General features: G+C 40.2%; 2 protein-coding genes across 4 annotated transcripts in view; one reads left to right on the top strand and one right to left on the bottom strand.

The window, feature by feature from the left end:
- LOC119029950 (ras-specific guanine nucleotide-releasing factor RalGPS1-like) overlaps positions 1–22047 on the top strand; it is a 91530-nt gene that overhangs the window by 29549 nt on the left and 39934 nt on the right. For both annotated transcript variants that reach the window (XR_005078139.1, XM_037117198.1), the window contains exon 8: positions 499–625. Coding sequence is in view for 1 of the 2 variants with exons in the window: in XM_037117198.1 (XP_036973093.1) it covers positions 499–625 (127 nt within the window). In the remaining variant the exon portion in view is untranslated. The remainder of the gene's footprint in view (positions 1–498; positions 626–22047) is intronic.
- LOC119029951 (angiopoietin-related protein 2-like) lies at positions 3079–20484 on the bottom strand. Of its 2 annotated transcripts, XM_037117200.1 has the most exons (6): positions 20068–20484; positions 14331–14375; positions 10209–11220; positions 9199–9392; positions 5806–6076; positions 3079–4649 (listed from the first exon to the last, which is right to left on the bottom strand). In XM_037117200.1, the coding sequence occupies exons 3-6, from the start codon at positions 11185–11187 to the stop codon at positions 4450–4452; spliced, it is 1644 nt and encodes a 547-aa protein (XP_036973095.1). In that variant the 5' UTR covers positions 11188–11220; positions 14331–14375; positions 20068–20484; the 3' UTR covers positions 3079–4449. The 2 variants fall into 2 exon arrangements, with proteins under 2 accessions (XP_036973095.1, XP_036973094.1); XM_037117199.1 differs by lacking the exon at positions 14331–14375 and having other exon boundaries at positions 20068–20483.

Here is a 22047-nt window from a genome sequence, read left to right as displayed (position 1 = left end):
TAGAAAGAAAAAACAGACTTTGCCAAATTTGTCTAAGGCAGTCAGGATGATGCACTGCAAACCTCAAACTCACTGTGCATGAACAGTGTCTAATTAGTTGGCTACTGCTGCCCACAGCAGAGGGGGAAAAATCCACTCCAATATGTCTCCTGTGAAATTATTCTCCAGTATAATCCATTAGAAATAATTGTTAGGAACCAGCCTGAGGGAAAGTATGGTGCAACATGAGAAATGAGACTCTCTTCTTCCAGGTCCTTAGAACTATCAGTATTTTCCCTGGACAAGTGTTTGTTTTTATTATGTTGAACAACACAGAATACACATAAATCTCTGATGCAACAGTCTGTGATATTTTACTGTATCGTTCTGGGTTTTGGAACACAGACACAGTTTAATTTGGTTCAGTTAAGACATTGGTAATGAGGTAGAGGACTTGTGCAAACATAGTTTCAAAGAAGGTGATCAAATGTGTGTAATTTTTCTTCTCTATTGTTGTAGTTGATCAGTCGGAAGGACAAGGCCACATTTGAGAAGCTGAACTATCTGACCTCCAAGGAAGAGAACTATACCCGCATGAGAGAATACATCCGCTCCCTGAAGATGGTGCCCTGTATTCCTTATCTTGGTGAGTCCTCCATCTGTGCTTCATTATCATTATAACTCATATTTATTGATCCTTTTATAGCCCCTCAACAACCTAGATGACTAAATTACGTCTGAAATCCAGTTGGCTGTTCTAAGCCTTGCAAACATGCTTTGCATACTGTATATATGGTTGAGCTGCACGGCCCATGATATGCTGCAAGTCTAGATGTTGTTGATCATCTTTGCCCTGAGATAAGTGTTTTTCTTCCTTTCTTTGCATTCAGAAACACTTGTAAATATCACATTTATTAATGGAATGGCACTCAATACCTCTGCTAAGGCCCAACAGATGCCTTTTGTACTCACTCAGAGAGACCATACACCTCAATATGTCTCATTTTTCATCCATATCTGCCCAGTATTACCTAGAATGAAAATATCTCTGTAACAAACATCCCAGTGGAGTTGTACAGCTACCAATAATTTCCCTTGTTGTGTGGCTTACTGTAAATGCAGAGCATTGCGTTGACCCTCAGAAACCACAGTCAGACTTGTCATGACGAGAAGGTGTTAGATATTTTGCTAATAGCTTTAGTAGCTGTCTTGAAATGTAAAACTTAATCCTTAACAACCTGATGGAAAGCAGAGGGCACTGACTGTGTTAGCTGAATGAGTCAGTTATTCCCTCATGCTAAATGGACATCAGGATAGCCCTCTGATTTCTGTGTGCACTGAGCCTGTTGTGTTTAATCATCACTCCAGTGTATTACCTCAACAGTCAAATCTCCCAGTACAAACACATTTTTCTGCAGAGAACCAGTGCTTAATTGATTAGTGGTAGGGATGCACCGATCCACATTTTTTCACTTCCGATCAGATCCCGATACCTGAATTTGGATATCTGCAGATACCGATACTATTCCGATACCGGAGCTCTGTTTGCTTTAAAATTATTATTACTATTATTATTTTACACGAGGCTGAAATAAACTCCTCTTGCCCAATGGCAAGTATGACATTGGGCAGACATCTGAGGTCCGAATAGGCTGGAACTGCTTTTAACTTCTCAGCTAACTTGGTTGACACTTGGTTGTATAGTTCAGGTAGCGCAGTCTCTAATAAGTGTCCCCTGGATGGTAAACTGCACCATGGCTGCAAGTGTTCAATCAGGCTGCGAAATCCCACATTTTCCACCACTGATAAGGGTTGGTCATCGAGTACAATAAAGTTGAGCTGCTGGGAGTTTACCTTGCTTTTGGAATGACTCCAGAGGTGATTCCTGACAGCTCCTTCCATCTGCCCCCTGGGTAAAAAATCCTTGTGCTCTTTCACTTGGTACTTTTTTAAATGATTAATTGTGTTAGTGGTGTTGTACGTAGCAAGGGAGCTTCCGCCTCTCTATATAATAGCTTTGTAAACATTGCATTTTGCTGTCTTGCTTTGCGGTGTTTCCAGTGTAAAATATGTCCACACAGCGAACATGTTGGCTAGCCACAGTGCTGCTCAATGCTAGCCTGCTAGCTGGCTGCAAATTGTGGAATGGATTTCCTGAACGGGGCGTGTCTCATATCTCTGTGTCTCATTGAGCCTCCATTCAGGAAATCCATTCCACAGTTTGCAGCCAGCTAGCAGACTAGAGATAGATGGATAGATGGATAGATGGATGGATAGATGGATAGATGGATAGATGAAGGGAAATTCAGCCAGCCGGCAGGAATCACTTGTGGAGTCATTTCAGTTAAAGCACAGACATGGCTCATGGATTGGAAATCTCCGAAGGTTGGATCGGATATTTCCGATCCCTGAATTATGTTGGTATCAGACCCGATACCAATACTGGATCGAATGGCCCCATCCCTAATTAGTGGTAGGACCATAAATGAACTAACAATGAGAGCAAGTACAGTACCGACACAGTACAGTAGATCATGTAACAGAGGAAGGATTTTAAATAAGTTCTGCTTGTAAGACAACATTTGCCATTTGATTAGTTCCGGTCTAGTTGTTGTATTTAACAGAAACTATTCAAAGTGTCCTGTTGTACACACAGTGGGAGCAGGGACAAATTGTTATAAATAATGACTATTGTAATTGAATTAGGACATTTCTCATTCATGCACATGCCAACCCCTGCTAGTCTGGAACGCCATCTGCTCAGAGAGAACAAGCAAAAATAACAAGAAAAGGCAAGGACATCAAAAACACAGCAGCATTTTATGATTATTAACAGTACCTTAGAATCATGGCTGGGCTGCAGTTTTCAAGAAATTAGACATTTCATATTGACATATTGACTCTGTTTACAGTGTTGGTCTTTGTTTTACTGGTAAAACAGAAATGTAATCTGTGATTGTAGTCTGATATGTGAAATGCAGAAGAGCTTTGACTTGGTGGCTGGACTGAATTTGCTTACCTGAGAATGAAAGAAGATGCTAGAGGAGTTTAGTATCGAGTACTCAGTGAATCATGAAAGTGTGGTGGTGAATGAAAAAAGATCAGTGGAAAAACAAGCAGGCCTGTACATTGTTTATTGCAAGATGGATTACATACAGACTATAAATAATCTTAACAAAACAGCATATATATACACAGAGTACCTGGTACATACTGTATCTGCTCAGTGATACAGTGACTGATCTTTTCAACAGACCAGGAAACCTTTGGTGAGGAGATGAAATAACTGAGTTGTTCTGTTTGGTTTCTGTTGAAGTGTACTGTAGCTGTTTTACCTGGGAAACCTGAAGTGAAATTATGTTTGCACATTTTAGGGGTTTTTTTGTGACATATTTCTGTAAATTCCGTCAACATTAAAAGGCTTTGATCTAATTCACAATGTCCATATTACATAGATGTTATGGATCAGCTTGGATATTACTGATCGGTTTGTTTTTACTTTGAACAGAGTCGATTTAATTTCCTCCTCTTTATGGTAAGTTAGGCTAACCACATCCTATCTCCAACTTACTAAACAACTAAGTGCAGAATTGTGAACTGTTCCTTTAAAAACAAAACAAAACAAAACAGAGGTTTAGTGCTCCTGTATGATTTCATCCAAGGAAGAAATGCTGTTTTTGAAGAGCACAAAAAGTATAAAGTTAGTGAGTCGTAGCACAAAATATCAAGTAACAGAATGTTCAGTGTCAAATAATCGAAATTCCATAATTGTCTTTGGAGAAAATAAACCAGTCAATGGTGGATGAGAATTTAGTGATGATCACATCTGTATCCGCACCATTAGTGGAAACAAGCTGTTTGGTTCACGTTCCTGGTACTTCAGTTCAATCTTGAACTATTTTGTTCATACCCAGTCTAAGCCTTCGCTCTCTGTAAACATTTTTTTCAAATCCAAATATTCAAATGAAAAACACTTGGAAAGGAAATGACCCTGGTAAAGTAGACAGATTTACTGAAACCTTTTTGAAAATGTTATCAAAATAAAAAATGTCCATCCTGTAGAATTGATCCCAGTGTATGTTGTACATACATAATATGTATATTAAAGTACCACTATAAATTTGAAGTAGCAGTTTTTTTGCTAGCAGTCAGATTTGACCTCTGGATATGATTCCTTTGTTTCTATTTATTTGTAATATCTATTAATTAATATTGATATTTGATTCCGTACATAACAGCCCAAACAAGAAAGGGTTAGGTAACCTATATCTGTAAGGGGAACAAAAAATTCTGTTGTGTCATTGCATGAGCCTTTGCAACCTGACATGACATTATGAATATACAGTAAAGCATCTAACAGAAAAAAATGAAGAATAAAAAGTGAATCAAGGATGTGTTTGTGATATAGAAATGGAATCCCTTTGTTGGAAATGTTCCCTAAAATCTTTTCGGGTTTGAATGACTGACGAGTTAATGGAAGGTGTTTGCATGAGGTCGTATCATCATGGTAACTTTCTTCAGAGAGTACGCTCCTCCTCTGAACTCGGCCCAGTAGACCCCATCCTGGTAGCGGCTGCGGTAATGCCCACCACGGTACCACACGCCGTTCAAGTTGGAATGAGCACAGGCGTTGTACCACCATCCTCCCTTCTGGTAGTGGGCACAGTTACCTGGAGACACAAGGAATCAAATCAGACCAACTGGTGGACAAGCAAGCTGGCATTGTGCTGGTTAAGGGGACAGAATTAAGACTGATTATGAATTGGTGAGCTCAACAGCGGCGCTGCTGTTCTCACCCAATTTCTGTGTGATCGGTCTTTTTGTATGTGTTTGGTCTTAAAGACAAAAGCTCCCAGCATGCTTTGTGGCATCTCCTGTGTGTGTGTTTGTGTGTCTGTCACACTCTTGTCCACGTGGGATTGCTGCAGTGGTTTCTGTGGACAAATGTAAACCAGCACTTGGGATTGTATTGGTATGTCATGGTTGATTTCTACTTGTGGTCTTGTTCTTCTTTTTATAAAGAAAATCTGATCACTGATGTGTTTTGGAAGGAGATAAAAAAGGGTTTTTTGCCATGTGCAGCCAAGACTAGCCTCATTCTGTCCAGAGTCACTGGTCGTCAGGCATCAGCTCTGGCAGGAAACTACCATCTTTTCTGCTTTGGAGTATGGAGTGTGTGGTTGAGCAAGAGAGAGCAAGGGGCAGGATTGGAGCAAGGGAAAAGGAGGTTAGGAGTTGTGTGACAATTAGTAAGTGCAGTAATGTCCCTGGACAAAGTTACAATGTGTGTTTGGCTGTCTGGTATAGCTTCTATAACTTAATTTTACCTTATTAAATTCAGTGTATTTTAGTTGTGATTACTGTAAACAATGAGCTTTCTTTTGATGCTAGTATAGGGGGTCTTTTTTTCAGGCGAGGTGGTCCTACTTTCTTATTAAACATTCTAGAATATTATGTGGGGGAAACCCTACAGTACCAAACACTGGTAGCTGTTGGTGGTGCCATGTAATGTATGCCCATAGAGCCAGAGGACAGAATGCTGACGTACCCTGTTTTTGAATCCATCCATGGTAGCCTCTTGGCCTAACCCAGGTTTAAGAGTGAGAGGCAGCACAAGCCCTCACACTGGTCTATCACAGGGCAGTGCCTGTATCAACTTGTCATTGTGAGTACATAACTAAACCACGAATACAGCCAATAATGATTTACTCATCCTCATTCAGTTATAAGGACTAGCATACAGTATGTAAACCAAAACATTACTAGTTTTGCAAGTGATAGCCCTCCAACAGTTAGCATTGCCATCTCTTGCACTATACCACTGACCTGCATAAACATCATGGTCTCTGTCCAGTGTGGTAAACTGCTTGCTGTTGTGCCAGGTAAGAGAGTCTCCAGCATTGCCATGGTATCGGCCCACTCGAAGCCTGTAGAAGTCCTCCTCGGATTCGACACGGAAGCTGGCATACTCTGCAAAGGTCTTGCGCCCCGTCCAGTCTTCAAGGGTCACCAGGAGTTTGTAGTTGCCCTGGTTGGTCAGCCAGTAGATGTTCTCAAGTCCTAACCAGTATTCACCATCAATGTTTCCAAACCCTTGCTAAAAAAGGAGAAAGCAATTGAATATGTCAGGAACAATGAGTATGATTTAATAGAAAATGCCACAGCAATCATCTTATTTTAAAAATGAAGTTGTTTTTCCTCCCCTTGGGTACACCCTTGGACTTTCGGCAACAAACCACCCATGTTTTCCAAGCATCATTTAAAAAATGGTATGACGTTGGAGCAAGGGGCCAAAATGGCAGGATGTGTTTAAGATCCTCTCCACCAGAGTTCACTGTCTGAATCCCTGGCTTCAATTACACAACACATGGCTTCAATCAGGATGGAGTCCTTGTCCCTGCCAAATGTGAGCGTATAAATTGGCCTTAAGTGCGTTGTTGACTCATTGAGTGTGGGTTGCGGAATGATTAGGTTGGAACTTGGAACTACTCCATTGTGTTTCGGTCTTGAGTTCAAAGTACTGAGAAGATTATGCAGATTGGGATGTCCTCACTTCAGGCCACAGGATGTTAATCTTTGGCCACTAAGTGTTTCACCCTGTGCACCCGACTTTACGTAATGTGGGTTCCACCAGTATTAAATGGGAAACACTGCATGGTGACACAGTGCTTGGATCACTGCACTGGCTGCAAAATATTTAATTTATTTGAATTGATTTTAGCTCTGCTCTGATCTCATAGATTTGATTTTGTTGAGTTTTTCGTATGATTACTTATGTAATACGCTGTGAGAAGGATTGGATTTCAGGATTTCAGCTGTAGACAGGCTAAATAGAATGTGATATCTCATCACAGAAATCACTGAATTGAATCTTTTTTTTATATCAACACAACAGCTTTCCAAATTCTTGTTTGTACAATTCCAATTTTTTTATACAGCAACACAGTTCCAAATGTCATTATTTAGGACAGTGTCTGTGTAACCAAACCCCTCCCTTGCAGCCTTCAGCCAACCGCATGCCTATAGCCACTGTAAAGGTAATTCTGACTAACTGGGATTTTCCGGTCTAGCCAAATGGCTGCCCGCCATGAATCAATTTCTGCTTGAGGGTTTCTTTTGTTAAAAGACAGTTTTTTTTTCCTCACGACTGTCACCAAATGCTTGCTCATGGGGGAAACGTTGGGGCTCTGTAAATACATTAATTTAAGAGTATGGTTTAGAACGGCTCAATTTGGAAAGTGTCATGAGATGACTTGTGTTTTCAGTTGGCGTTATAAAAATAAAGATTGATGGATTGATAAGTGTTACTTTTCCACAAATTAGAATGTGCAGCCATGTCCACATTACTTAGACTAGCTCTGGTGGAACCTGCTGGAAACCAGTTTTTAAATTGAGTCAGGCCCACTTAACTGTAACTTAATGTTACTTTTAAACTTTCCTGTATAATGAATGGGGGGGGGGGGACTCTAAATCTCAACCCAAAATAAGCTGTACGTCCTCCTATGTGGATAACCGCATTTTATCAGCACGTTTTCCAGTAGCAGACACTCATTTAGCTTCTAACATGAACAAGTCATGCCTAGTCATGACTCAGCTTTATGGAAGATTTATGTAAGAATAGGGTTGGGTAGTGTTCACATTTAAACCTATACTGGTACGTACAATTCCATGCCAGTACCCAACAGTACCAGTTTCCTGCACTTTACGCTCTGTAAAGCACAAATAAAATTTCAGATGTAACCATGGAAACCAGACTTGACGCAGGCCTCATACAAGAAGTTTTATACAAACACATTGTTTCCTGTTTTGTTTGTATCTATGAATTTCCCGTATTTTGTAAGTACTCCTTGATTTCTGGGATTCACCAATATTTTTCCTTATTTTTGAACTCATCTTTGGTAAGAGAACATTTTTTAGAGTGGTCGAGTGCATACTTAGAAGTGCAACATATGCAACATAGTGCAAACATATGTTTTAAATTTTAGGAACATAAAAAAATGATTATACGCCTATATGTTTTAGAGGAATTTTAATGATTGGATTGTTCAATTCTTGATGAAAACACTATTGGTCAATTGATCCTAATTAAGACTATAAAAAAACCTGGGATGACTGTGTGTGTTCAGCACCTGACTCATGGCTTACCTACTGATAATAGATGCTTTGGAAAGCCAGGCCTCACGGAGAGTGTTTTTAGAGATCACACAGATCTGTTTGATGAGACACATGAATGGCTACTGAATCGCTAATGATTGCCACTAGCACTGCTTATGGATAAGTGCAATAACCTGGACCCTTGGGTTAGGCGGAACACACCATGGTCAAATCCTGTACCTCCACACCTCCAACTTCTCAGCACACTCTCATTTTTGGCCACAGGATAATTTCAAAGAGAGGTAGGAGACAGGTCAGGCATTTCACAGTCCTCTTTGAGCCGTGCACTTCCAAGAGTACCAAAAGCGAAAATATCATCCATATCATTCCGGTACACTGCTAACCAGCAGTTAGAGATTTAGAGTGCTTTTGCTGTAGTTTGATTGCCAAATATCAGTAGTGCTGTAGATTGCACACATACACAGATCATAGAACCTTCTCCAGATCCATTCTCATTGCTTACCTGAAAGCTGTATCACTCTTTTGACATCCAAATAATATTGAATACAAACTGCCATGTCGTGGCTGTTAGCCAAGTTGATCAAACGACTCTTTTGTGCTGCAGAATAATTTCGTGGGTTAGTGTTTGGTTCAAGGAGCTGGTGGAGATGGGTGGCTGATTGGTAGATTATTTGTAATTCTAAAAACCACCATCGAGCTCCAACTTTTATAAAACTAAATTTTATAAAAATGTGACATAGTTGAATGAGGGTATGCCCTCACTGTATGGCTGATGGCCTTCTTGCCAAATTTTTAGACCAGACAGGAGTGCCCTTACAGCCACTGGCACACATACCCACTCCCTGGTAGATCACACGTTTGGACTGAAAGCCAGGTGGATATGGACTGATACTGTGTTTTTTTACATTTGTGTAACACCAGTGGCGCGTACTGCCACATACTGTGCGTAAATGCTGCACTTGTTAAGTCAACTAATGCAATTTGGCTTTGTATTATCGGTTTTATTATCGGCTATAATTTCATCATCAGCCGATAACCAATCATTTTGGGCTGGTGATTTATCTAGAACCTTCTCATAATAAGCTCAGAATATATTTTTTGTACCTTATACGTCTCCCAGTTCCTAAAGAAGTTGACAGAGCCATCCTGGCGTCTCTGAATGACAGTCCATCCACCAGGGTCGTGTCTTTGGTCACACCAGACCTGCATAAGTTGGTTGCCGTTGTCTGGTTTCAGGAGATACATGCCGCTGGTGGTGTATCCGCTCTCCAGAGCCTCGAGACAGTCTTTGAAAGGGCCTGCAAGAGAGACTGAATGTTGAGCTGTGTACTGTATATTGACCAACAAAGGCTTTCATGACAGGCATTCATTTTCACCAACATTGGAATATCGCAGCATAACTCTAACCTGCACAAGTAACAGACAATCAAATGGTAAAACATATGGACAGAGAGCTCCTGGAAAAGTGAAGTCACTGTTGACCATGAGGCACATGTGCCAAATATGACAAATGCTTTCCAGTCTCTGTGATGTTGGCAGCAGTAAATATTACTGTGAGCAAAACTGAGCTAAATTTGTTGGTAACTGCAGTCGACATTACATAGACACACAGAGAAAAATCCTTTAAATGGCGATACTTTATTCAAATCTCATAATACTAAAAGAACAAAGAGTTCCAGTTGTACCAATTGTGATAGCCTCTTCTGACCTGAACTACAACACATTGTCAGAAATTATTACATGGATAGTCCAAAAATCTATTTTATCTCATTTTAGAAAGTCTGCAATGTGCATGAAATATTTGCAACTTAGAAGTACATAACCAATGCATAGCTGAGATGCTGAGGCTTATGATATGCACATCCATATTTTGACATAATTCTAATCATTTATATCAAATAGAATAGATAGAAATATATCCAGATATAGTGGTTGTGCTTGCAAATGAGAATATCATAACAAATATCTGGACTATTGGCCTTGGTGGAGGTCTGTGCTGTCAGAGTCCCCTTGATGTTAGAAGGATATTATGGGAACTCAGTTGAAGCAGCTGTAATCTTTTGATTAAAAAGACGTGTGAAGATATGAAAGTGTCATTGTGCTCTTCTACTTACCAGTGGGCTCATTTGTGAAGCTATATGTAGCACTTGGCATTGTGGGCAAAGGAGGTGGTAATGCTTTGGAGTTTTGGTCACTCTGTATCTCATTGGTCATGGAGTTGCTGGTGTGGCGGGTGTAGGTAGGTGGATGGAAGGGCCTGTAGCCTCCAGGAGACAATACAGGTCTCTGTAGAGATGGCTGAGGCATCACAGGAGGCTGAGGCATCACAGGATGGTGAGGCATCACAGGAGGCTGAGGCATCACAGGATGGTGAGGCATCACAGGAGGCTGAGGCATCACAGGAGGCTGTGGACGAACAGGGCGGCTCCTTTCCTGCACCACTCCATATGAGTATCCTCCTCGCTTACAGTGCTCCTCCAGCTGCACCAGGAGGGCGCTCTGGTTGCTTGCGATGGCTGACAGATGCTGGTACTTATGTTCCAGGTCACGGTAGCGAGTAGCCAGCCTCCCCATCTCATTTGTGTGGTTGAGCACACGGGTCTCCAGCTGTGACACCTCGAGAGCATTGTCTCGTTTGCGGATAATCTCATGCAGCAGCTGCATGTAGAGCTGTGTAACTCGGGAGTTCATGTTGCGACTCTCTTTGCGCAGTAGTTTGACTTCATTGACCACACCCCCATCTACCTCTACCAACTGCTGCAATGCTTCAATCTGCCGTCGCTGCTTCTGCAGCTCACTATTGAGCAGCTCTAGCTCCTGCTTATTGACCCTATTCTCCAGCAGGGCATCTGGCTCCTTGGAGTTCACACAAATGGCCCCATTATTTTTCTGCTGAGGGACAATGAATGTATAGGAGCATTTGTCTGTTTGAAGAGCACTGTGATCAATCACAGTGCGTTTTTGCCGTTTTGGTGCAAAGATAAACTCTCTGTCTCTGACCTCATCGCTGTTTCCTATTTCCTGAGTTTCTCCCTGGAGAGATGGTCCAGAGAGCAACAGGAGCACCAGCAAGAACACCACAGGGAGAATCATAGCACAGTCCCGCTGCACCCGAACCAAGGATTTCTGGAACAGACAGGGAGATTATTAATAAATGTCCTTTCTCACACATCATTCATTGAAGTGATACTGGCATATTGCATTTTTTTTTTTTTTGCATTTACTTGGATGTCATGTCAAATATTGAATTTTGTATTTTTCATACTAATATCGCCCCTTGTAATCTTCACATGATTGAAACTGTACTCACAGGCAGTAGAACAAGCCAAAAAGACAAAGATGAGTTGGCAAACACATCCAGTAGTTACTTTTAGCTCAAAACAATACTAATTTTATTATTATTTTATATTTCTTCACTGTCAAGCAGTTTTTAATTCTTAACGAAAATATTTCTAGCATTTCTTGGTCAGCTGATGCAAGAAACATGATCTGAAAAATATTTCCTCATTCGGTTCTTTGATTGCAGTCACTTTAAAAGCATATTCACCTCTTTCTAAAAGTTTTTCATTTTGAATTGTTACCTTTCTTTACAGTATACTGTTTAAGTGTACTTAATAGGGCTGCACGATATATTGTTTGAGCATTGCCATCATGATGTATGTGTGCACAATAGTCACATGCAGGGCTTGCAATGTAGGAGGCAAATGAACTCATCTAATTTCACACACTGTGTATGCAGACTGTGCATGCACAGTGATCCACCAATCACTTGAGTTCTAATTCAGTGTGCCAAAGCAGACCACACCCCTGCACATGGAGTGAGTTGCTGGTAACAAGACTGAAAATGAGCAATGAACAAGAGAAAATCCTCCAAAATGTAAAATATATATTGCAGGGTTAAAAAAAATCGCAGTGTCAGTTTTTTTTTTCCAATATCGTGCAGCCCTGATACTTAAATACATTTTTTTTTTTTTTTTTAGATTGGATTGCACTCTGCATTGATCAAAGCCAACATCAATTGCTGGCCAAAACGGTAGAACTGTTTCTAAACTATTACAGATAAGAAGACACCACAAATATAAATTGTAATGCTTGAAGTGGCCCAACTCCATCCCATACAGTGAAAACAAGTCCCTTTTATTAAAATGTTTGAAGGCTTGCAGCGAATGTGTTCCCTTTTTCCAGTCTTGGCTCAAACCTTTGTGTAATGGCACGCTGTGTTTTGATGTTGATTCTGTCGGTCTTGTGGTAAAATGTTATCATAGCATTGGAATTTTCAATAACAGAAAACACAAAGGGAAATCTCCCCTGACACAAGCCGTTGGGTTGTTGGAGATCATATTTTTTTCATCATAACATGTTCTGCCAACTCTTGCCTCAGCCTGGCCAGTTCAGTCTCTGCTAGTGGACTTCATCCTTTTCCCAATAATATAACAGGATCTGTGAATATCAAGTTTAGAGTTTTTAAAGGTGACTGACAGTAAGTCAAATTCATTACTCACACAAGTAGATTATATGAGCAGTAGTACTTAATGTGTTAATATTTCTGGCAGAAGGCCTCATAGTTTTTGCTGTTGGTTTATTGTTGGTAGATGAATGGTAGAAGCTGCTATCTGTCTCTGTGTTTTCCTGAAATCTGGGGACTTTTTTTTTTAACCAACTATAAAACTATTTAAATCTCAACTACAGGGGCATTAATTTGGTCTGAGCCTCTGTTATTCAGGTAGTGTCTTATGGCCCACAAGCTATTATCAAGAAAAAAATAATTCAACACAACATCTTTGCTACTTTGAGGAGTGGCAGTATTGTGTTACTTTATTTCAGTCTCCAATTTTAACACTACAGCTCTCCATACTAAAGTTTAAGTGTAACTGTAAATTATAACATCACAAGTAGGCCTGTCATGATAACAAATTTTGGTGGACGATAAATTGTCCCAGAAATTATTGTGATAAATGATAATATATTGAGACCATTTTTCAACTAATACAATGATAATGGCATAATAATGCAAGTCCACCCTTTCAAAGATCAATAAACTTTTATTTCTAAGGAATATTTAACATTGGAATTGGAAGTGAAGAAGACATTTTAAATATCCAAAACAAATAAACAAAACAACCAGAAACGATAAATAAAAAGGGCTCTCAGTCTCTGTTAGCAAAAATTGCACTTGAATTACACACAACCAAAAACAATAACCCTAACCCTTTAGTATGTCATCTTTCATGCTGTACAGTTGTGGAACTGCTGTTTGTGACACGTATGTTCTCCCAGGCAATTTTTACTGGCTGTCAAATGTTTGCAGCATTTGTTGAAATGCTAGCTTTTCAACGGTATCAAAGGGCTGCAACTCTTTAGTGATGCATCTCTTTAGCGATGCAGCGAACTACACTGTCTGTGAGCATCATTTTGCACTGTCCTTTGTTTGCCGACTAAACACCCCAGTGATTGTGGACTTAAAGGTATGTGAAACACTGCTGGTTTGTGTTGTCATTTAGATATCATTAGACAGACAACTTGTTTTGAGTCTAGCTTAAAAAAAACCTTGTTCTAGTCTGTGGTGGGGCAGAATTCCCCCTGCCATTTAACAAATTCCAGTTGTGTGACATTTACATGATAAAGTTGTGGAAATGGGAGCTCATAGTCCGGAAAGAGATTATTGTAGGCGGTCTAAACTACATTGAAGCTATTCCAGGCCTCTGCGATTTGGTGCCGCTGAGACGGTCTGTGTTGAGCTGTGGTGCTGTAGTGGGATCTCATGATTTTTCCCAGCCTTTTTCGATTTCATATTTAATCTTCCTGAATCTGTACATGTCGCTCACATAACAACATTAAATCTACGTGTTCCACTGCAGACAGAAGAGAGTTTCACCGTATTGAAGTCAGGAGTGTTTATAGATTTGCACAAACACAGAATCTTCGAGTACTGATCATAGTAAGTTGATCCAATGTTTAGAAATAATGAAGCTCTGTTGTTCCTGCTGTGGCTGCCTGATGTGCCTCACCATATTCACACATAAATTCAAACTGCTTTTTGGAGGAAGTGGAACATGGTGATTATTTACTGTGGTGGATGCTAACCCAAAGGGTTTCTCCTTACACAGTAATAATGTTGTATACTAGCATTGTAAACATTGAATCCAACTACGAAAGACTGTTACCTTTACTCAACAAAAGAATCAGTAAAGCAAACACATCCAAACTCCATTTAGCAGCTCAGCTCAGCTTCTTACCTCATCTGTCTCTTCTCTCTAAGAGCAGAAGGATCTTCTGGAAAACTAAACAACATGTTTTGTTAATTGTATACATTCAGAATTAACATGACTGCCCCTACATTCATTTCCAATTCAATGACCAATAAAATATATTTGTGATTCTTTTGTAATATTTATTGCTGAAAGGCCTACTGCTTGTGACTGTTACAGCAATGTAAATATGTAACAGTGCATGCAAACTGTGGTAATAGCCTACAGTTAAGCTACCATGTCAGCTTGCCATTGATCATTCCTTCTCCTTCTTTTGTTGTATGTCAGAGCTCAAACTACAGCAGTGTCCTCAAGTTGATATCAGATAGCAGAGATCATTTAATACTTGAGTGGAACAAAGTGGTTAAAAGTCTCTGCTTCTCTAACAATAAGTTGTGATTACTGATAGCAGATAAATACAAACAGGTGCAGCCTCCCCTGTGTGGGTTTTCAGTAATGAATCCTGGTCTTTTATTGGTAAACTGATAATTGAGCATCTGCTTAAACCTGGCCAAGTCAAGTTTGTTAATCTTAAGAAACAACAGAGATGGGACAAACTATATTATTATTTCCCGTGTCTGAAAATAACATGTTTCTCCTTCAGTGGGAGTTCATAAACTAATACAATTGAAAGCACACAAGCGTGAAGCTTCAGTAGAATGTTTTTTTTGAAAGATTGAACATCAGGAATGAATCAGTAGCCAGGGGAAGATCTGCTGATTCCAGCATTACATGCGGGTTCCTTATCAGATCTTGAAAGCCTGGCTATCCCTGCCTGTATCTCTGGATGCACACAATTCACTTTCAATCTGTGAATCCAGATTTTATGAGAGGGTTGTGAAAGTAATTTCACAATGTTCTGCATATATATATACTCTGTGCAGAAAAATGTCCATATAGTGACAAGCTAGTACAGAAATGTCAAAGACCGTTTTTCCTTCACCAAACCCAAAAGCATACTTGTCAAAAATGTTTGATTGTTAGTTAAAGGGGCTCTGTGGAACTTCTGCGCTGTGCTGGAGGTTGGCTCTGTTTGATAAGGTTATTTAAGCGAGAACATTTCTAAACTAATGTTTGCTACTGTTGCTCTCTGTTAGCGGTGTGGACGGAGACACTGAAGCAAGGCTCTCGAGAACATGCATAAAGTCACAACATTCGAACCTCGTGGAAAATTGGACCTTAGCTGATCATAAAGACATCCACAGTCCAGCTGCACTGAAAAACCTAAACAAATTGCCCACAGGCAACCGAGAGAGACGGGGAGGGTCTCATTTTCCCCATCACGTTACAATCTGCTCCCTCAAAAAGTGATTCATACATGTAAATGCAACAAATTGTTACACATTACAACCCAAAATTCATCAGTGTAGGTTAGTCCTTAAAAAGAATATATCAGTACTGAAGGGATACTCAGTATTACATAATGTTTGAGAACTCATTGAACTTTTGAGAAACATGATGACAAAAACAGCTGAGATCATCAGGGTTATTTTCTCTGACTGAATTTAACTCCCTCAGAGCCAAAGAAAACGAGAGAACCTTTTTCAGACGTACCACCTGCCATGATCAGTAATTTGATTTTGTGCATGAAGTCTGAGGTGTCCTGAGGTGCTTCCAGCTTCCAGCGATAATTAAAGCTACTATCTATCTTTTGAAGGACCACACTAAACTAATAACAGGCCTATGAATGTAATGTAATCCATCTAAGATACAGTAAAACATATCTGTTCATTTGTGTACTGTATTTGCTGCTGGTAAGAAGACTAGATGAATGAGTTCTTGTTGTTAATGTAGTTTTCAGTGCAGTTATTTGAAGAGCACTGCAGTGTTTTGTCTGCCACTGTGCTCTCAATTGTTTATTTCCTGCTCTCTGCTGAATGTGACATAAAGTAATTCAGCTTGGCCCCAGACCAACTGAGCAGGAGCTCCTCACAGTCAATCATACACAACTTTCAACTTCTTGACATAATTTTTCATCAGAAGCTGACATCAGAGTGTGCTGAAGCTCACTTGTATACCATTATTCAGATGCAGTTGTGTGTTCTTGTGTGTAGTTTTATCAGGGGTCATCACATGGCTTGATGTCTCAACAGCCAACAAACCTAGCTAATCTCTTTGTGTTCTCATACACACACATTCCCGTACTGTAGCTCAATGTAGAGATGAAACCTGTCAGAATTAGCTGCAGTGGGTCAGGGCATCTGTGAGATCTCTTGTCACTGGGAAACACAGCGCAGACCCCATAAAATTAGATCGCCATCTGTCAGACAAACTTCTAAAAGGTGTCAGCAGACACACAGACGACCACACAGAAGACAGGAGACAGCCCTCTGTGGTAGACGTCACTATAATTCAGCAGCTTCAGCAGCGATAAATGAATTTGTCACGCATGCTTTATCCCGCCTTCTCTCCCACTTCTCTCTTTCTATCTTTGTCACTGCGTCTGTTTCTGGTGCTCATTCATTGTAACCCACACATGCACACACATGCACACACATGCACACACAGCAGGAACAGTTGCCGGTGGCTGCGACTCGTCTGCGCCACAAACGCAGGTCGGCGTCTGGACACAAAGGCATGACAGGCCTGTGGAGCTCTTTAAACCACAGGGGAGGGACGGGAACGAGACACCCAGCTCTCCTCATTCAGTAGATTTAGTTCACGTGTTGGCCGAATAATGAAAAAGCTGAATCACTGAAGTAACTGTTGAGGTTATTGGAATTAATTTACAGTTCTTGTGCCTACACGAGGGTGAATGGGCTGAGAGCTATTCTTTCATTCGTCTCTAATATCGCCCTGGCCTGTTGATGGTTCAGTAGTTTCTGAAAATGTTTATTCAGTGTATGAAATGTGGTGTGATGTGATTTAACCACAAGTCATAACATCAGCATACTCTTGGCAGTAATCGAGTTTGATTCTTTGTGCAGTCTACCAGTCACACTGTCAGCTGTGTGGCTTCATGAGAGGAAAATCTGTATTTATTTTCGGAAAAAGGAGTCATGACCTCAGCTAAAACATGGGCAACATGTCTTCCTGTCATACTTAATATTTGAGCAACATTGTATAAACAAATGAAGGATTAAAGGGACAATTCACTCAATCCAATCAAGCAAACACATTATCCCTCTACATGCACAGGTAGTGCTGTTTATCCATCTAGATATTTTTGTTGTGGCAGAGTTTTGGAGATATTGGTAAAATACATTTGACAAACTCAACAGCAATGTCTCTTTCCAGAAATCATGACCTTGTTACTCAAGGTAATCTACAGACCTTGTTGTTTGTAGTTTATGTAGGAACTATTGTCTTCGTACCAAACTATATTATTTATATAGGTGCTAAATAAATAAAATTATCAACCGCCGACCGTATCACCGCGTCACAGATGGAAGCGTTCATCCACTCATGGAGGAGAGGCGAGCTTATGAGGCTCTCTGGAGGACAAACCAAGTAATGGAGACACTGTTTCTCAACAAAGGTTTGTGTTATGTACTACCATCTTAAGATTTATGGATAAGTTCACTCAAAAATGAAAATAGAGTTTTGTTTGTCATTTCTGGAGCTTCATGACACAACATTGCTGCAGCATTCTATGTAGCATACAACTGAAATAGATGTCTACTGGTTTTGAAAATAAACGAATCAAATTTCTCCACACGGCTTGTCTGGTGTAGATCCAAAATTATGGTTGGACCTTATTTACACCTTTTTTAAAGCTGAAATCCTCACCGTATCTTTTTGTTCTGTTTTAGTCCCCAGCTCCTTCAGCGCTTTAGGAGAATGCTGCAAATCTGTTCTGCTGTGAAGCTCCAGAAATGTTTTGTGGACCGCAAAACTTCACCTGACTTTCCAACTGCATGGTGGGGAGGAAGTCCGGTGAAGTTTTGTTTATGGAACTGACTGATACTGGGTCAGGTTGTTGGATTAGTTCAAAGGAAGCTTTTCACAATAAGTCCTGCATTTTAAAATTTATTTATTTATTTATAAGCCTTTTTCAAAATCCCCTTGGTTTGCTGTTGTTGTGTTTGAGTATTACATTATTAGGGACAACAGCACTGTAAACTATTTTGTAACTGTAATTTATTTGTACAAAATCATTTGAATGTGATGAAGCTGTCATAAATGAGTAAAGCTGCTGTAAGAAGATGAGCTACATCAGTGGAGCTTGACACACCAGTATAAATCACAAACCACACCCCAAATTTCAAATATAGTAAATTGTCGTCAATAATTACCTATTGCAGTATTACCTACTCAATATTATCTGTGGTTGTGGTTATGGAGTTGTAAGATGCACATATCTTTACATTTCTATGTCTGTTGTTTCAAATTTTATTCAGCATATTTTTCTCCTTACTTACTAGTAGGAGCAACTGTAAGGTACCCAATTTCTCATTCTAGTCTGTTCAGATGGACTTTTTAGAGTACTCAATGTGTCAGTCTCTGTCCACGGCTACACACATTAACATTTTTGGGTGAACTGTTCCTTTAATGATGTATTGGCAGGGCTCATATTTTCAGTGTTCTGCGTGGCAGTTAAAGCTCCTGAAAGTGTAGTCTAATTTGAATATTTCCATACTTATACCTGAATAATAAGAGTGGTACACGAGTGGAATTCTTTTATTTCATAACCATGAAATGCTGCCAAATTCCAGGGGTCAGGAGACAGTGGACATTCCTACATACAAAACATATTCAACTGTGTCCCAGTTGTATTTTGACTGGACTCTGGAAAGTTTTGCTCTCAAACCTTTTCTATTATACTGCATAATCAAGACACAAAAGGAACTTCATACAGTTGCATGCGCATTACTTTTGTCACACAATGACAAGCTAATATAATAATGAGCTTTAGTTGAATGCACTGAAACTTCAAATTTTAAGTTAGCATTGTACTGGAGGAAAGTCATTCCTTACTTGCTCTGAAAGTAGAGCTTCAGATCATTGAAGCTAAATCATCCTGATGTGTTTTTGTTTTTTTTTCCAGCAAAGCTGTGTTAAGTCTAAGATTAATAATTACAATATGTACCGCAAGTGGCATCATTCAAAACAGGATCATTGATAATGCATAATATTACATAATATAATCTTATATAATCACCAGGGAAGAGTTTGGGGGGAGTGGTTGTGGTATTCATTCTTAATGAGTCATATGAATAAGATAAACAAAACACACAGAACAAGATTTGTCATATAGTTAAATTATAAAAACAAAGGCTCACAGTCAAAAGTTATAAAGTTATATTCACACTGGGAAGTAAACTAATAAGGAGCAGTGTTCTCAGATGATTTCATTTGATGAGTAAATTGAATGATCAGTTTGCCCTTCAGTCACTGTACATCTTCTGACAAGGGTTTCTTCATGAGATTTAACGGTGCAGGGTAAAACTTGGAATGACAAAAGAAATGTCGTGCCAGCTCCCTGTTCAGCACCAGCTCAACAAAAACACATGTGATTTACTTCTACAAACACAATATGTGTTTGATATAATGTCAGTTTTTCTACTCCAGACTATAGATAAGAAGAAAATAGTGGTTGATGAAAGGGCAGTGAATCCACTGACACACCAGTATGTCAGTCAGAATGATTGTGGAATATTTAGCTAGAACCAAAGTCCTGGATGAAATATATTACTGTGTGTATCATAGTGTTGCTTAAACATGCCGCTGGAATACAGCAACATTATATAGATAAGATATAGATACTGATAATTGCTCCACTCACCGCTTATCTCTTTTCTTATATCCTTTGGCTTTCTGGCAAGTTTGACTTCAAGTCGTCACCACTCACAGTCACTCCACATTTCCTCCGTTTGTCCACTTTTCTCTCAGTGGAACTTCATATTATTTCCTCCACCTGCTGTCAGAATCAATCCTCCATGAAAATAGTGAAGGAAATGTTCCAGCTGCGATGATGTCTGAAGCTCTCCTGTTGTAACTTCATGTATCTGCAGCAGCTCACGTGTGCTCCTCAGATGGACTCAGTTTCTCCCAGAGACTCGACCTCCCTCTGTCTTCCTGCCATTACAAGCGGGACACTTATTGTTGCTTGAAGTAATTAAGCCGTGAGCCGCAGCGACGCCCCTTTCCCCTCCCCTTGACAACAGGGAGATCATGGAGGCATGAGACCGAGGCTCCCAGTCCCCCCACCTCAGCCCTTGTCCCCTGCAGCCCCCTGCATCTCTCAGCCCCACAGAACTCTTTTTTCCATTCCTCTCCTCCAGCCAGCCCGGGTTTCCTCTCTCTGGGAGAGCTGACCAGTCGCACATGTCCACAGCTGCATGTGTTGCCGTGAGATCACAGGTTTGGAGCATGTGGATCTTGACCTGTACTTACTGAGGGATCTCTGGGAAACAGACATGTTTACCTTTAATTTTTTTCCTGTTTGTTTTTCCTCTGGTTCAGTGGAGAAAAAAAACATGTTTGTTTTTTTTGATCTTCCTATCCTCATTCCAACTCCTGTAATCCTCTGCATTAATAGAAACAGAAAGAAGTAGTTCCCTAGTTTGATTTGGGGATTTTCTGTCCATAATATGACTCTTACACAGATTTCTCAAGTGAAGATGTTTATCTGTGAACCGGGGTGGAGACTGTCCATTCAGACAGTTTGCCAAAATCAAAGGTGGAAGGAGTTTGGACAGGGTTTGTTATGTTGTCATAGTAATCACTGGTTACATAACACCTGCTTTCAACAAATATTCAATGACTCACTGTATTTGTTTTTAATTGCAAGTAATGCTCACAACCTTGTGATGTATGATAGACTCTTTGAAGACGATGTTTATCAGTGAGACGTTAGGAGAAACTGCTCTTGGAATGGAAGCTCAAGATGATTAGGGCTGATATTTTAGTTCCAAAAAGTTTTTCAGGGAAATTTTCAGATGGGTTAACATCACTCTCGTTGCTTTAAATGAGCTGTATTTTCATCAGAAAGCCGCAGGTCTGAAATATACTGGAGTGATGGGGCTGGAAAACTGTGGACACATTCGGTGCATGATCTGGCTCGAGTGTTTGTGCTGGAGAGTATCATTGTCGGATTTCTCTTTACAACTCAAAAGGCAACATCATAGTTGACAAAAGCGACAAAGAAACTAAGAGGCTCTACAGTCCAACAACAACGATCCCTGAAAGTTACATTATGTCAGTCATGATAGTGCCATCGTGCAAAGTTGAAACATGCCTCGGAACACATTCAGATGCAGCAGAGCGTCAAACCAGAGCCATGACTCTTCCTTTCTTTGTTCTGACTCTTCCTGTGTGTGTGTGTTCTATCAGGAGGAATTCTTTGGGCTTCTTGTAATGGCTTTTGTACGTCATGCGATCCCGTGTCTTTTCCTTTCTGTGCTTTATAATAGAGGACATGCCCCAGCCCGTGACTGCTCTCCAGTCTCTGTCTTCTCTCTCCGTGCTCACAGCCTGCTCTGATGGGCCTCATAATGACCTGCAGTGGAGCTACAACTGCTTGAAAGCAAGTAGTTAGGAAACGGCAGCGTGCTGTGAACTGTCTTTGCTGCTGCAGCCCAAAGAGAGCTGACTGAGTTTACTCTCTATTATGACCACAAAATCATTTAGTTATTCAACTTACAGCTAGTTTATGAAAATGTTTCACCTTTACTGTTGGTGACCAGCTGGTGATTGGTTGGTCTTTAAAGAGAAGGAGACTGGCAACACACAGTGATACATTTCACATTTCTGCAATGTTAGT

The sequence above is a fragment of the Acanthopagrus latus genome, chromosome 12 (assembly GCF_904848185.1).
Source record: "Acanthopagrus latus isolate v.2019 chromosome 12, fAcaLat1.1, whole genome shotgun sequence".
In the NCBI taxonomy this organism is placed as follows: domain Eukaryota; kingdom Metazoa; phylum Chordata; class Actinopteri; order Spariformes; family Sparidae; genus Acanthopagrus; species Acanthopagrus latus.
The sequence above is the reverse complement of the archived record's forward strand: the minus strand, read 5'-3'. Positions and strand labels throughout refer to the sequence as shown.

Excerpts from the sequence above, each read along its gene's own strand:
- LOC119029951 (XM_037117200.1), bottom strand. The coding sequence starts at position 11,187 with ATGATTCTCCCTGTGGTGTTCTTGCTGGTGCTCCTGTTGCTCTCTGGA. Across the intron at positions 9,393-10,208 it reads CTTCACAAATGAGCCCACTG|GCCCTTTCAAAGACTGTCTC; the intron begins GTAAGTAGAAGA and ends TCTCTCTTGCAG. Across the intron at positions 4,650-5,805 it reads AGACCATGATGTTTATGCAG|GTAACTGTGCCCACTACCAG; the intron begins GTCAGTGGTATA and ends TTGTGTCTCCAG.